The 13,064-nt window shown below is 39.7% G+C and overlaps 5 protein-coding genes across 5 annotated transcripts; 2 read left to right on the top strand and 3 right to left on the bottom strand.

Annotated features, from left to right (window-relative positions):
• Window positions 1-133: 133 nt before the first annotated feature.
• On the top strand, window positions 134-1,967 carry RPL21C (Ribosomal protein L21). The gene is made up of 5 exons (XM_012999329.2): window positions 134-546; window positions 1,148-1,228; window positions 1,336-1,437; window positions 1,528-1,602; window positions 1,696-1,967. The coding sequence occupies exons 1-5, from the start codon at window positions 253-255 to the stop codon at window positions 1,762-1,764; spliced, it is 621 nt and encodes a 206-aa protein (XP_012854783.2). The 5' UTR covers window positions 134-252; the 3' UTR covers window positions 1,765-1,967.
• Window positions 1,968-2,997: 1,030 nt separating this feature from the next.
• Window positions 2,998-5,347, top strand: LOC105974460 (SNARE associated Golgi protein family). The gene is made up of 4 exons (XM_012999566.2): window positions 2,998-3,708; window positions 3,897-4,167; window positions 4,288-4,458; window positions 4,823-5,347. Exons 1-4 carry the CDS (start codon window positions 3,359-3,361, stop codon window positions 4,952-4,954), a joined length of 924 nt encoding a protein of 307 aa, XP_012855020.2. The 5' UTR covers window positions 2,998-3,358; the 3' UTR covers window positions 4,955-5,347.
• A 1,141-nt stretch (window positions 5,348-6,488) lies between these two features.
• On the bottom strand, window positions 6,489-8,315 carry LOC105974461 (beta-amyrin 6-beta-monooxygenase). Its single transcript, XM_012999568.2, has 3 exons — window positions 7,343-8,315; window positions 7,083-7,270; window positions 6,489-6,948 (listed from the first exon to the last, which is right to left on the bottom strand). The coding sequence occupies exons 1-3, from the start codon at window positions 8,265-8,267 to the stop codon at window positions 6,649-6,651; spliced, it is 1,413 nt and encodes a 470-aa protein (XP_012855022.2). The 5' UTR covers window positions 8,268-8,315; the 3' UTR covers window positions 6,489-6,648.
• A 447-nt stretch (window positions 8,316-8,762) lies between these two features.
• Window positions 8,763-10,544, bottom strand: LOC105974503 (beta-amyrin 6-beta-monooxygenase). The gene is made up of 3 exons (XM_012999618.2): window positions 9,556-10,544; window positions 9,297-9,484; window positions 8,763-9,193 (listed from the first exon to the last, which is right to left on the bottom strand). The coding sequence occupies exons 1-3, from the start codon at window positions 10,514-10,516 to the stop codon at window positions 8,894-8,896; spliced, it is 1,449 nt and encodes a 482-aa protein (XP_012855072.2). The 5' UTR covers window positions 10,517-10,544; the 3' UTR covers window positions 8,763-8,893.
• Window positions 10,545-10,721: 177 nt separating this feature from the next.
• Window positions 10,722-12,377, bottom strand: LOC105974196 (beta-amyrin 6-beta-monooxygenase-like). The gene is made up of 3 exons (XM_088815906.1): window positions 11,391-12,377; window positions 11,125-11,312; window positions 10,722-11,037 (listed from the first exon to the last, which is right to left on the bottom strand). Exons 1-3 carry the CDS (start codon window positions 12,334-12,336, stop codon window positions 10,738-10,740), a joined length of 1,434 nt encoding a protein of 477 aa, XP_088672032.1. The 5' UTR covers window positions 12,337-12,377; the 3' UTR covers window positions 10,722-10,737.
• Window positions 12,378-13,064: the final 687 nt, after the last annotated feature.

The raw sequence follows: 13,064 nt of genomic DNA, 5'->3' as shown, positions 1-13,064 counted from the left end.
GACAATTTTTCGATACAATTGGGCCGGGTTTGTGTTCGACCCGAGTCAACGGCAAATCTTGACCCGTTGATTTGAAGAAAGCCCGACAAGTTTTAACAGAGCTATGGGCCCATGGCCCATATACAAAGGGCATAAATGTCATTTCATGTATGACAAAGGATAGGATAAACGATACATCACTGCCCTCTCTCAAAGCAACCAAGTAAAAATTCCCAAAAATTCAGCAGAGTTTCAATTCTCAGAAATTCAACAATGGCAGCAGCTGCCTTCTCACTCTGTTCTTCTCTCACACCTAAAATTTCTCACAATCAAGCTCCGGCTGCGTTTTCTCGCTCTAGAACAAGTGTTTCTTTTCTCTCACACTCTCTCTCTTCTCTCACGCTCACCCCACGCAAACAACCCGCATTATTGTTCACCCCAAAATCGACCGATGTAGAAGCTGCAGTTTCTGCCAGCGAGACGGTGATTGAAATTACCAGCTCGGAAAGTGAGACCGCCGTCGAAACAGCGGAGCCGAAGCGCGAGGAAGTTTTCGCCGTCGTGATGGTGAGTTCTGTGTTTGTGCATCTGCCTGTTATTATCTGAATTTTCTTTTTGGGGATTTTATGAGTTTCGGTGCTGAAAATGATTGTGCTCTGATTTACGATGGCAAAAAAAAAATGTGGAGTTATATTCAAATTTAGAGCTAACTTGTATTGTTCATATTTGACAATGGAAACTGGTGATGATTTTCAACATAGAATAAGAAATGTGGAATTTGAATAGATGAACAATATATTCAACTATTGGTACTGCAATTTCATTTCTCAATATCTCAATTGCCCGATATCGGTTATCGGTTTAACATTCTCTTAAATTCGTCCGTCCGTTTTTCCCCCTTTTAAGAAAGTGTGTTTGAAGAAATATTGTAATACTCGAACATCCTTTTTTCCTCGACAAATTGTAAAAAATTGCTAGTTATGATGTAAGATACCTTGTCGGGATTATGCATGTTCTGAAATTGTCTTACGTTTGGATGATTGAACTATTGATTGTCACCTTCAATTGTTTGTTGTTGAAATATCCTTAGTTTTCGTCATGAGATTGGTAGTTCAGATTATTTTTCCGATTATCATTATAAAAAAATCTTGTGCTTAACATTGATTAGGTTGGATCTAGGCAATACATTGTATTCCCTGGTCGTTATATCTACACGCAGAGGCTTAAAGGCGCAAATGTAAACGACAAGGTAAATATCGACCACCGCCCAACGAGGATTTCATTGTTTCGTCCACATTGTTTCGTATTTGAACATATATGTTGAGTGTTGTTGTATTAAAACTTAATCTCAAACAGATTACCCTAAACAAAGTGTTGCTAGTGGGAACAAAAACGAGCGCATATATCGGAAAACCAATTGTGGAAAATGCCATAGTCGAAGCCATTGTTGAAGAGCAAGTATGATTTTTACTTTCACAACTGCTTTCTTGATTATACTTTTTCAATTTACTTTCTCGACTCATCAGTTTTCCTTTCGTGTTATTGTAGACACTCGATAAGAAGGTCATTGTCTTCAAGTACAAGAAGAAGAAAAACTACCGAAGAAATATTGGACACAGACAGGTATAACAAATTATATTGAAATTTTTTCATTAGATTTTAAAGCATTCCGTCTTGCTGCTGACTTTTTTTCGATTTTTTTCTTGACTTGCACAGCCAATTACAAGGATAAAAATAACGAGCATTACAGGATACCAAGACTCACCTGTTGTCACACTTCCGTAGATTATACCACGGTTAGGCATACACTCCGGCAACTTGGGAAATTGTTCACCTCGGCTTTTGTTACATTGCTTTAATTTTTTTTTTTTTCTTTTTGAGATGATTATGTTGTAAACTGTCAATCTTGTCATCAATTTAAATGTCGGTGTAAAAAAATCCGTTTCTGATTCTCGAAATCCTAATTGCTTCAATATTTTCGATCACGATTTCCATGGAGTTACACAATTGCATTTGTTGGAAAAACATCCATCTGCACATTGATTCTCCATTTTGATTCCCAATTCATACTACATTGACCATTGTAATTTTTTTTTAAAAGTTGTTTTTAACATTTTATGATAGTAGCGATGTAGTTATGAATTACCATTCAGTTAATCGGGTTTTGTAGATGCTACACCCTGTGAAATACACCGGGTGATTCTGCACCATTGATATGTACATTCAAGTTAAGTCAACTCATGTGCGTTTAGTTAGTGATTATTTTTACAGATCTATGGTACGAAATCACTCCGTGTTACTCACACGTGTAGCATCTCATAGACCAATGAATTGACATAAGGCTCTTACATTCAAGTTAAGTCAACTCCACAAATTTACAAACACCCCCCTGAGGTATGGAATATTATCACGTATGTACCCGTTTTATCCCATTCAAACTCTACATTATGAAGCAAGATGATCATAATATGTGATTTTTAGCTTGTATATATCAGTTTGTGGTGCATCGGAAACTGTATTTTTACACAAAACGAGTACAAAGTAGAGCACATTCCACGGAATCTAGATGATTATGTTGAATTCGGCACAATAAGGGTGGAGGTGTAAGAAAAAATCATAATTGAGGGGGTAGATGTAATTATCCAAACAAGAGGGGGATTTTTGTAATTTGACCATACCTCAGGGGGGTGTTTGTAATTTACCCTATTAAAAATGTATAGTAGTGGTATTTATTATTTAATATTTATAATTGTGATTAGTTTCTTTAATGAGTTTGGGTTTTGGTTTTGGTGGGCCCTTTCTCCTTTTTGGACTTTAGATTATTAGATACAGAATAGGGCTTTATAGGCCTTTTGGGCTTTGTAGTATTTATTTTATTCAAACTATTTTTCGATAAATTTTAAATAAATACTAATTTATCAGAATTAATGGGAAAAAAGAAAAAAGAAAAAAGAAAAAAAGGCATATTCCCGTTTAATTTCCTCCAAACCCGGGCTTGTGTACTAAAGACTTCCAGCTAGAATTGAACTACTCATCAGTATGGGCCGACCATTGACACCTATATATAATCTCTCTCCTACATATTTTTAGAGAGAGAAACAAACGTATACACACAAACACAGAATTTAAAATTAGTTTATTTGTTCTAGGGTTTGCTGATTCACAATCATCATTCAGTTTCATCCTTTTAATTTTTCCTCCAACATCAACTTGCGCACAATTCAATCAATTGCCCATCAATTCCAGCTCCAAAAATCCCTAATTCCCACGTAATTTTACGTATTCCGTGTCAGTGAATTGTTCTTGAATGCGAAGCTTTTGATTTATTAATTAATAGCCGGAGCTGCAGCGAAGATGCAAAATTTTTATTCGCAGTATAATGAAGGTTAAGATCCTGCGCTGCTCATCTCTTCCGGACAGCTTCGTGCAAACTTTATCCAACGCATCAGCATCGCGGTCGCCGCCGCTTTCCATGGCGGCGCGGACACTGGTGGTGGAGACCGGCGGCGGTAGGCTGCTGGATAGGGATGAAGAGAAGAATGGGGGTTCTTCAGATGGGAAGAAGTATAAAGCAGAGAAATTTCCGCTCTCGCGGTGGGAATTCATTGCTGCTTTGGGGGTATTTTTGTTATTTTCATCCGGGCTGCTGTGTATTTATCTTACTATGCCTGCCTCCGAATACGAGATGCTCAAGCTGCCTCGAACCCTCGCAGATCTTCGTTTGCTCAAGTAAGAGTTTTGCTTTTGTAGATTTAATTTACTGTCTAGTTTTTTTAATTAGTAATGTGGATGTATAGAATATCCGATGTGAGATTCAGTGTTTGATAGTGATGATATTGCCTTGAAAATTCCGTGTCGCTTCGATTCGTAGTTTAGAGAGCAAAATATTCCTAGGTAATTTGTATATTATTTTCCAGGGATCATCTTGCAAGTTATGCTCGAGTGTATCCGGCAAAATTCATCCTGGGATATTGCTCGACGTACATATTCATGCAGACATTTATGATACCGGGAACCATTTTTATGTCGTTACTCGCCGGAGCTCTTTTTGGAGTTGTCCGAGGCCTTTTCTTGGTTGTCTTTAATGCCACCGCCGGTGCATCGTCCTGCTATTTTCTATCCAAGTTGATTGGCAGACCCATTGTCAACTGGCTGTGGCCTGAAAAACTCAGATTTTTTCAGGCAGAGGTACTTTTCTAAGTCATTTAACTGTAATTGTTCGTCGATTTATTGAATTTTTTGAGCAATTCTTGTCATACTGTACTCTATCTTTGGCGAGCTACTAATTCCTTATTTTTTTCATTTCAGATAGCGAAACAGAGAGAGAAGTTGCTCAACTACATGCTCTTTCTGAGAGTAACCCCGACATTGCCAAATCTTTTTATCAATTTGGCTTCCCCGATTGTGGATATCCCATTTCATATCTTCTTTCTGGCAACTGTCATTGGTCTCGTTCCGGCCTCTTATATCACTGTCAGAGTAAGTTTTTCCTATTTCTGTTCTTATGTTCAATCATCATGTATATCTCTTTCTACTTCTTTGTCGCATGCTAACTGCTATCCTAAGATTATGACAACAGTAGTTATGATATGTTTTGTGCCGAAAAAAAAAACAGAGTGTTGGATACTTGTATGTTATACCTTGTGCGTTGTAGGCCAATAGCAAATCTTTTCCTTCTCTTTCGGAAAGGCATTAGTTCATGTTTAACATTTATTTTCTTACATGCCCACTATTTGTCTCATCGGGTGAATACTTGGATATATTTCAGGAATATGCTATTGTAATACGTTACGAAAATATTCCAGTTTTTTGTGCACTTGACCTAAAACATTTTGTTGTTTAGGCTGGACTTGCTCTTGGCGAACTCAAGTCTGTCAAAGATCTATACGATTACAAGACGTTGGCCATACTTTTCCTCATTGGGTCTATTTTATTAATTCCAACCCTTTTGAAGAGGAAGCGTGTATACGAATAAAGCCTTTTGTGCATTCCCTCCAATCTTTGAAGAGAAGAAATTGGAGCATAAGATGATTTTTTCTACTACGCTCCAGCATATGGAACAGGAAACAGGAGGTAATTTCCCTTCGTTCGGCATACTTGAAGTGCAGAAGCCTGTCATTCGCTATTTTCGAGATAGGCGTATTACCACATTGTTTATCTATAACACGTATTATAAATATGAATTTATACACTGGATGCATCGTAAAGTAACACAATACACTAGATCCTACTTATTGTCCCTTTAGCTGCTTTTATTTTGCATTGTTCTCTAAAACTTAACCATCTTTCAGAGGACAAACCTTTTTCTTGTTTGTATATATCTGGAGGGTATAATCTATATCAGATGCAGCATCTATCTTTTCCTTTATTCCTCGTTCGAGAATGTTGATACGATTTTGATAAAGTTGATTATATCATTGAGTAGAATTACAACGATTACAACTACTCCAAATACTTACATTTGGAGGTCTACCTACTATCACGGATTTATTTTTCATCGAATTTTCTCAGAGTAGTGGAGAGGGCTTTATTATTAATTGACAACAGCAGTTGGTGTAGAGGTGATGCTTTTTACACTAGCCACCAGATAACAAACGATGATGTTAGAAACCTCTACTTCACTCAGAAACCGGCCGGTTTCATCTCTCACAAGTAGCATCTTCGACAGAAGATATCGACCCTTCATCTCCTTGTTTTATCCGAGCGTTTTTCCCAACCGGCAGGAAGTTTGCGGGGTCCGTTTTTTTTTTTTTACGAAGAAACGAGAGGAGATGGAGGAAGAGAGGAAGAAGTAGTATTAGTGGAGGAAGAATATATGCTAAGAAGGCCTCCATGTGCTTCTCTTTTTTCAAGAATCACAAGTGTGTAGTGTATATATATACATAGGACTGAAGCAATTTGAGAGATTTGGAGGCAAACACACAAGGCCTTGAAAAAAAGTATGTCATCTATTAGTAGCCTAATTATGTGGAGTGGTGTGTCAATACATTAGGTTTGGTGTACCAAACCTAATTACGTATCGATCCGTATCTTATCCCTTTGGATTCCTATGCCGGATTGTAGGGTAGCAAGTGGCTTACGAGCTTCATCAGCAAGCTCGAGCTCGAGTTCACGAATTCTGCATTTCTTGATAATTTTAAATTTGACCTCGCACGCATTCTATATAAAATTAAGATGAATAGGCATATCGAATGGTCAATTACAGGATTAGGTTTGTCTAAACTCGAGATCTGAGTCGTGAAAAATATGCAAAAATTCAAATATGTCAGAGATTATTTTTCGTAGGAAATTATTACACGGGTTTTATTAATTTTGATGGGGGTGGAGGTAAATTAAGGGATTCTTGTGTGATGAATGCACAATCCAATATATGGGTGTAAATTAGCGAGCCAAGAGCTCGAACTCAAGACAATTAGAAACTAACTAAAGATTCAATAAAATTAATTAGAGGATAAATAAAATTAATTCAAGACAATTCAAGATCGTGGTCAAACATAAAATTCACAAACTTGCACAAAAACAACTACTACATTTTTCATTTTATTACACTCGAAAAAACACAAAACCTCAAAAACTACAAATAAACTCATGGGAATTAACATCTTACAAAAGCATTAAAAAAAAAAAAAAGGAAAAAGAAGTGACAGAAGACGGAAGAAAGCGATGAGCTTATTTTTCGTGTGGGTGGAGACGAAGAGGAAGGCCGTGAGCCGGTACAGTTTCAGCATGGAACAAAATCTTCTCATTTGGGATTGCCTTTTCGAGTTTGAATCTTGTTACCACATTGTGCATGAAAACCAACACTTCTAGCCTTGCGTACTCTATTCCGGGGCATATTCTCGACCCTCCTCCAAACGGCACATACGTGTACGGAGCGGGCCCGCTCCCCTCAAATCTCGTCGGATCAAACTTTTCCGGTTCCGGAAAGTACTCCGGATTCTTGTGGGACGAATGAACCGTCCAAACTATCTTCAAGAATAAATAAGCAAAACAGAACATCATAACCATATATTCAGTGGCGTAACCAGCATAGTGTTGAGGGGTCACGCCCCCCACCCCACCACTTTTCTTTAAAAAAAACAATATAATATTAATACACATACCTTTGATCCTTTAGGAATGGTGAAACCAGCATAGGTGAACTCATTTGTGGTTTCCCTAATCGCCCCTTGCGCAGGTGGCATTAACCGGAACGATTCGCGAGCCACGTTCCACGAATACTTCATCTTTTCGATGTCTTCCCATGTCAATAACTCATCGGGCCCTTTCGATTTCGCAATCGCCATTTGTTCTGCAAGAGAGCACTGGTTTTAGGAAGCCAAGAATCGAAAAAAGAAAGAAAAGAAAAAAAACAGATCGTCACCTTTGAAAACCTCTCGATAAACATGGGGAAATTCGGCAAGGTAATTCATGACAACAGTGATTGCCGAGCTGGTGGTCATGTAGCTAGCCACTAGATAACCAATGAAGATGTTGGAAACCTCCATTTCACTCAGAAACCGTCCGTCTTCGTCCGTCAGAAGCAGCATCTTCGACAACAAATCTCGACCCTCCGTTTCCTCGTCCATCACAAGCTCCTTCCTTCTCTTTGTAACTATACTCACCACCTCTTCGCGCACCAATTTGCCTCCTTTGACCGCACGGTGATAAGCCGTGCCGGGCAAATTCACGGGCACAGAGAGCATCCCGCTAGTCACGAGTGTGAACGGACCGGAGAGCTTACCTATGTGCATTGGATCAACCACGTTCAAAAACAATCTACACGCTAGTTCGAAAGTGTACTTCTTGGATAATGGGAAAACCTCGACAACTGAATTGGGGATCCAGTAACTATCCAGATGCTGGCGTGCCAGGGCATCCATCGCCGGAATATACTGTTTCAAGGCCTCCGGTTTGAGAAAGTCGCCGTGGTAGCTCCGTTTTAGAATTGATATGAAGTTGCCTTTCGCCGGTTCGGGGAACAACAAGGCTTTCTTCATGGATTGAAGCCAGAAGGAGGTGAAAAGTTTGTCGTCGTTCATGAAGAGGAATTTGTTGCCTTTCGCACCGCAAAATATTGCGATTTTTTGTCCCAACAAGGAGGTCATGAATACCTCCGGCGAGTATTTCCGCATTCTATCTTGGATGAACTTTTGTGGGCCCGAGAAGGCGAACTCCATGTTTTCTCCGAGCAATGGCCAACCATTTGAGCCCGGTGGAAGGTTCTTCGAGCCCGTTTTACGAAAAAACGAGAGGAGGTAGAGGGAGAGAGGAAGAAGAAGAAGTAGTAGTACTAGGAAAACCTCCATATGCTCTCTTTTCAAGAAAAAAACTACAACAGTGTTGATGAATTATGCAATCACAAGTGTATATCTATTATGTGTGTGTGTGTGTATATATATATGTAGAGGTGAAACACTTGGCAACTTGCAAGTCTACAAATGCCAAATTATATTTGGCATAGCTAGTAGCTACACATCATGTTTTATGTATTTGGCTTCGTCTTAAAGTTCTACGCTCAAAATCCGAGGACCTTTTGGCCCGAACCGTAGGGTTATAGAGATTTTTCCGCTTGCAGTCGGATTATCCTCATCGTAGTTTTTTTTTCTGATATAGTGAATGCTCTCGTCCATCTCTTTTGAACCGACAGTTCGAACAGCCATAAAAAGAAAAAAATGGAACCTTTTTTTGCACTAATCTGTGAGGGGGCATACACACAATTACACAAGGCCTTGAAAATAATAAGAGATGGTTATAAATTATTATTGATTAACTAAACATTATTTCTCTATTGTAACAAACTATTTGGATATGAGTACATTTCTTAATACCGAAAAACATGCCATGTGCACATACATCTGATGGCAATAACAACAAATGCGCACGTGTGTATAAAAAAACAGTGACAGAGAACAGAATAAAACACGTGCTTTATTTATTTATCACGTGGATGGAGATGAACAGGTAATCCATGAGCAGGTATAGCTGAAGCATGGATCACAACCTTCTCATTTGGGATTGCCTTTTCAAGTTTGAATCTTGTTACAACGTTGTGCACGAAAACCAACACTTCTAGCCGTGCGTATTCTACTCCGGGGCACATTCGCGGGCCCCCTCCAAACGGAAGATACGTGTAAGGAGCGGGCCCGCTCCCTTCGAACCTCGTCGGATCAAACTTTTCTGGTTCCGGAAAGTAGTCTGGATTCTTGTGCGTCGAATGAACCGTCCAAAGTATCTGCAAGTCGAGAGCATCGAGAATTAATAACCAAAAATAACGTCGTAGTGTTGTAGGGGGGCCACGGCCCCCCGACCACTATATTATATATTGATCCACACACCTTTGATCCTTTAGGAATGGTGACACCAGCATAGTTGAATTCTTTTGTGGTTTCCCTAAATGCCCCTTGAGCGGGGGGCATTAACCGGAAAGATTCGCGCGCTACATTCCAAGAATACTTCATCTTTTCGATGTCTTCCCAAGTTAATAGCTCGTCGGGTTTTTTCGATTTTGCAATCTCCATTTGTTCTGCAAGAGATCACTAGTTATTGCTTATTGCCATTTTATTCCATTCTTAAAAAACATGATTATTTGTTTACCTTTCAAAACCTCTTCGTAAACGTGTGGAAGTTCCGCAAGGTAATTCATGACGACGGTGACCGCAGAGCTCGTCGTTAAGAAGCTAGCCGCTAGGTAACCGATGATGATGTTAGAAACCTCCGTTTCGCTCAGAAACCGGCCATCTTCATCCGTTGCTAGTAGCATCGTCGACAGAAGATCTCGACCCTCCGTTTCCTTGTTCATCATAAGCTCGTTTCTCCTCTTTGTGACGATATTCACCACTTCCCTTTTTACCGTTTCGCCCTTTTTGATAGCCTGATTATAAGCCGTTCCGGGTAAATTTACGGGCATGGATAGCATCCCGTCAGTCACGAAAGTGAATGGATCGGAGAGCTTATTTATGTGCACCGGATCGACCACGCTCATAAACAATCTACACGCTAGCTCGAACGTGTACTTTTTCGACAAGGGGAAGATCTCCACCGTCGAATCGGGAATCCAATGGCGGTCGAGATGGTCTCGAGCTAGGGCATCCATCGCCGGAATATACCGTTTAAATGCCTCCGGCTTGAAGATTTCCCGGTGGAGGCTACGTTTTAGTGCGGATATTCCAATATTTGTGTTGCTTTCTACCGATTCGGAGAAGAGCAAGGCCTTCTTCATCGATTGTGGCCACCACGAGGAGAGGAGTTTTTGCTCGTTCGTGTAGATGAACTTGTTGCCTTGTGCACCGCAAAATATCGATATATTCTTCTCACCCAATAAGGATGTTCGAAATACGTGCGGCGAGTACTTCCGCATTCTGTCTTCGACGAATTTGTGTGGGCCCGAGAAGGCGAACGCCATGTTCTCTCCGAGCATCGGCCAACCGTTTGAGCCCGGAGGAAGGGTTTTCCTCGATTCGGCGGGGCCCGTTTTACGAATAAACGATAGGAGATAGATCGAGAGAGGAAGAAGAAGTACAAGTAGAGAAAGAAAGTATGGTGAGAAAGCTTCCATGATTCTGTTTCGAAGCAAACTACCGAAAGATGTTGAATTACGTGATCACAAATGCGTAAGTTATAAGCAAGAAATGCCGTTTGCACATGTAAAACGCCTAACTTTCATTACATTATGAGCTCTGCTGTAGCAGATTATTAATCAAAACAACAATACATAAACAAGCAACAAAACAGTGACAGAAAACAGAACGGAAAAAAATCGGCTTGATTATTTTTTTTTCATTTTTCATGTGGATGGAGATGAACCGGTAGGCCATGAGCCGGTGTCGGTGAAGCATGAAACACGATCTTCTCGTTCGGAATCGCCTTCTCGAGTTTGAATCTTGTTACGACATTGTGCATGAAAACCAACACTTCTAGCCTAGCGTACTCTTTCCCGGGACACATTCGTGGGCCCCCTCCGAACGGGACAAACGTGTAAGGAGCGGGACCACTCCCCTCGAATCTCGTCGGATCAAACTTCTCCGGTTCGGGAAAGTACTTTGGATTCTTGTGTGTCGAATGAACCGTCCAAAATGTCTGAAAATTAAGGATATATGTATTTATAATTTCTTCGAGATATACGTGTGTGTTTATATAATATATATATATTATATATCCGTGTACCTTCCATCCTTTCGGAACGGTGAAACCGGCATAGGTAAACTCGGTTGTGGTTTCCCGAAATGCCCCTTGTGCAGGTGGAGTTAACCGAAGCGATTCACGAGCTACATTCCATGAATACTTCATTTTTTCGATATCTTCCCACGTTAGTAGCTCATTCGGCCCTTTCGATTTCGCGATCTCCATTTGTTCTGCATGTGCCATTTATTTATTCAAACTATAAAGAGCTACATATATACATTTATTAAAAATAAAAATTGAATCTTTACCTTTGAAAACCTCTCTGTAAATATGGGGAAGTCCTGCAAGATAATTCATGACAGCTGTCACGGCAGAGCTCGTAGTCTCGAAGCTAGCCACTAATAAACCGATGATATTATTCGAAATCTCCATTTCACTCATAAAGTTCCCATCTTCGTCTCTAACGAGCAGCATCTTCGACAGTAAATCTCGACCCTCCGTTTCATTGTTCATCACAATCTCTTTCCTCCTCTCTGTAATGATCCTCATAAGTTCTTCGCGCACGATTTTCCCTCCTTTGATCGCACCGTTATAAGCCGTACCGGGAAAATCTATAGGCACGGAGAACATGCCGTTAGTTACGAGTGTGAACGGATCGGACAACTTCTTTATATCCTCTTGATCGACGAGACTGAGAAATAACTTGCATGCTAGCTCGAAAGTGTACTTTTTCGATAACGGAAAAACTTTGACGACTGTATTGGGAAGCCAGTCGCTGTCGAGATGCTGGCGGGCGAGGGAATCCATCGCCGGAATATACTGTTTTAGGGCCTCCGGCTTGAGAATGTCGTGGTGGAAGCTACGTTTTAAGGCCGACACTTCTTTGAGGTTGCTCTCGATGAATTCGGGGAATAGTAGGGCCTTTTTCATTGACTGCGGCCACCATGAAGTGAGGAGTTTGTTCTCGTTTGTGAAGAGGAATTTGTTGCCTTGTGCGCCGCAAAAAACGGCCATCTTTTCGCCTAATAACGAGGTTCGGAAAACCTCCGGGGAGTGTTTTTGCATTCTTTGTTTGACGAATTGTTGAGGGCCGGACGAGGCGAATTCCATGTTTTCTCCGAGCATCGGCCAACCGTTTGAGCCTGGAGGAAGGTTTTTCGATTCGGTGGGGCCCGTTTTACGAAGAAACGAGACGAGGTAGAGGGAGAGAGGAAGAAGGAATAGTGGAAGAACATATGGTAAGAAAGATTCCATGGCTAAAATTAAAGGTGCTGAAATTATAATGTGATTTTTAGAAGTGAAGATGTTTTGAGGAGTTTGAGAATTGAGTGTATATATAGGATTTGAAAAGTTGCAAGAGAAATGAATCTTGTCACAAATTACACAAAGGTACATATAAGACAAAATAAAGTATATATATATATATATATATATATATGAAGGATTGTAAGTTGGGATCGTCGGAAGAAATTATTACTTAATCGAGATTATTAATTTATAGAGTATTAATTTATTGATGTTTTAATGCATTTGATTTAAATGGTTTTCTATAATATAACTACTTTGTTTTATTCCTAGTTTTTGTCTTATTGAAATATTGTCACCGTGTTTTATGTTTGTACTGGTGACAGAATCAAACAACAGAGTGAATATCCTCAATAAACAGAGAAAATAAAACAATTGATGGAATCTAACATATATATATATATATATATATATATATGGTTTTGAGCATCCAATTTACCAAACTATGTCAAGGTGAAAATCGTGAAAATTGAGAGAGAGGGTTACATTAGGACAATTGTACAAGTGTAGGGGTAAATCGATACAATTGAAAGTATAAGGGGTAATATGATTCGAGGTCAGAGTACGAGGGGCGAAATTGAAATTCACCCAAAAAAATGAATATATTTCATTTTTCATGAGGCAGACATCAATAACACATATATAAGAAATTCACAATTGCTTACAATGCAACAATA

The sequence above is a fragment of the Erythranthe guttata genome, chromosome 3 (assembly GCF_056151865.1).
Source record: "Erythranthe guttata isolate IM_541 chromosome 3, IM_541, whole genome shotgun sequence".
NCBI lineage: Eukaryota > Viridiplantae > Streptophyta > Magnoliopsida > Lamiales > Phrymaceae > Erythranthe > Erythranthe guttata.
Note: the sequence above shows the minus strand (reverse complement) of the source record. Positions and strands in the feature narration are given on the sequence as shown.

Coding starts and splice junctions, on each gene's coding strand:
- RPL21C (XM_012999329.2), top strand. CDS start 253: ATGGCAGCAGCTGCCTTCTCACTCTGTTCTTCTCTCACACCTAAAATT. Junction 1,229..1,335: donor GCGCAAATGTAAACGACAAG/GTAAATATCGAC, acceptor AATCTCAAACAG/ATTACCCTAAACAAAGTGTT. Junction 1,603..1,695: donor GAAATATTGGACACAGACAG/GTATAACAAATT, acceptor TGACTTGCACAG/CCAATTACAAGGATAAAAAT.
- LOC105974460 (XM_012999566.2), top strand. CDS start 3,359: ATGAAGGTTAAGATCCTGCGCTGCTCATCTCTTCCGGACAGCTTCGTG. Junction 3,709..3,896: donor GCAGATCTTCGTTTGCTCAA/GTAAGAGTTTTG, acceptor ATTATTTTCCAG/GGATCATCTTGCAAGTTATG. Junction 4,459..4,822: donor CCTCTTATATCACTGTCAGA/GTAAGTTTTTCC, acceptor TTTGTTGTTTAG/GCTGGACTTGCTCTTGGCGA.
- LOC105974461 (XM_012999568.2), bottom strand. CDS start 8,267: ATGGAGGTTTTCCTAGTACTACTACTTCTTCTTCTTCCTCTCTCCCTC. Junction 7,271..7,342: donor TTATCGAGAGGTTTTCAAAG/GTGACGATCTGT, acceptor GCTCTCTTGCAG/AACAAATGGCGATTGCGAAA. Junction 6,949..7,082: donor CCATTCCTAAAGGATCAAAG/GTATGTGTATTA, acceptor TTATTCTTGAAG/ATAGTTTGGACGGTTCATTC.
- LOC105974503 (XM_012999618.2), bottom strand. CDS start 10,516: ATGGAAGCTTTCTCACCATACTTTCTTTCTCTACTTGTACTTCTTCTT. Junction 9,485..9,555: donor TTACGAAGAGGTTTTGAAAG/GTAAACAAATAA, acceptor GATCTCTTGCAG/AACAAATGGAGATTGCAAAA. Junction 9,194..9,296: donor CCATTCCTAAAGGATCAAAG/GTGTGTGGATCA, acceptor CTCGACTTGCAG/ATACTTTGGACGGTTCATTC.
- LOC105974196 (XM_088815906.1), bottom strand. CDS start 12,336: ATGGAATCTTTCTTACCATATGTTCTTCCACTATTCCTTCTTCCTCTC. Junction 11,313..11,390: donor TTACAGAGAGGTTTTCAAAG/GTAAAGATTCAA, acceptor TGGCACATGCAG/AACAAATGGAGATCGCGAAA. Junction 11,038..11,124: donor CCGTTCCGAAAGGATGGAAG/GTACACGGATAT, acceptor CTTAATTTTCAG/ACATTTTGGACGGTTCATTC.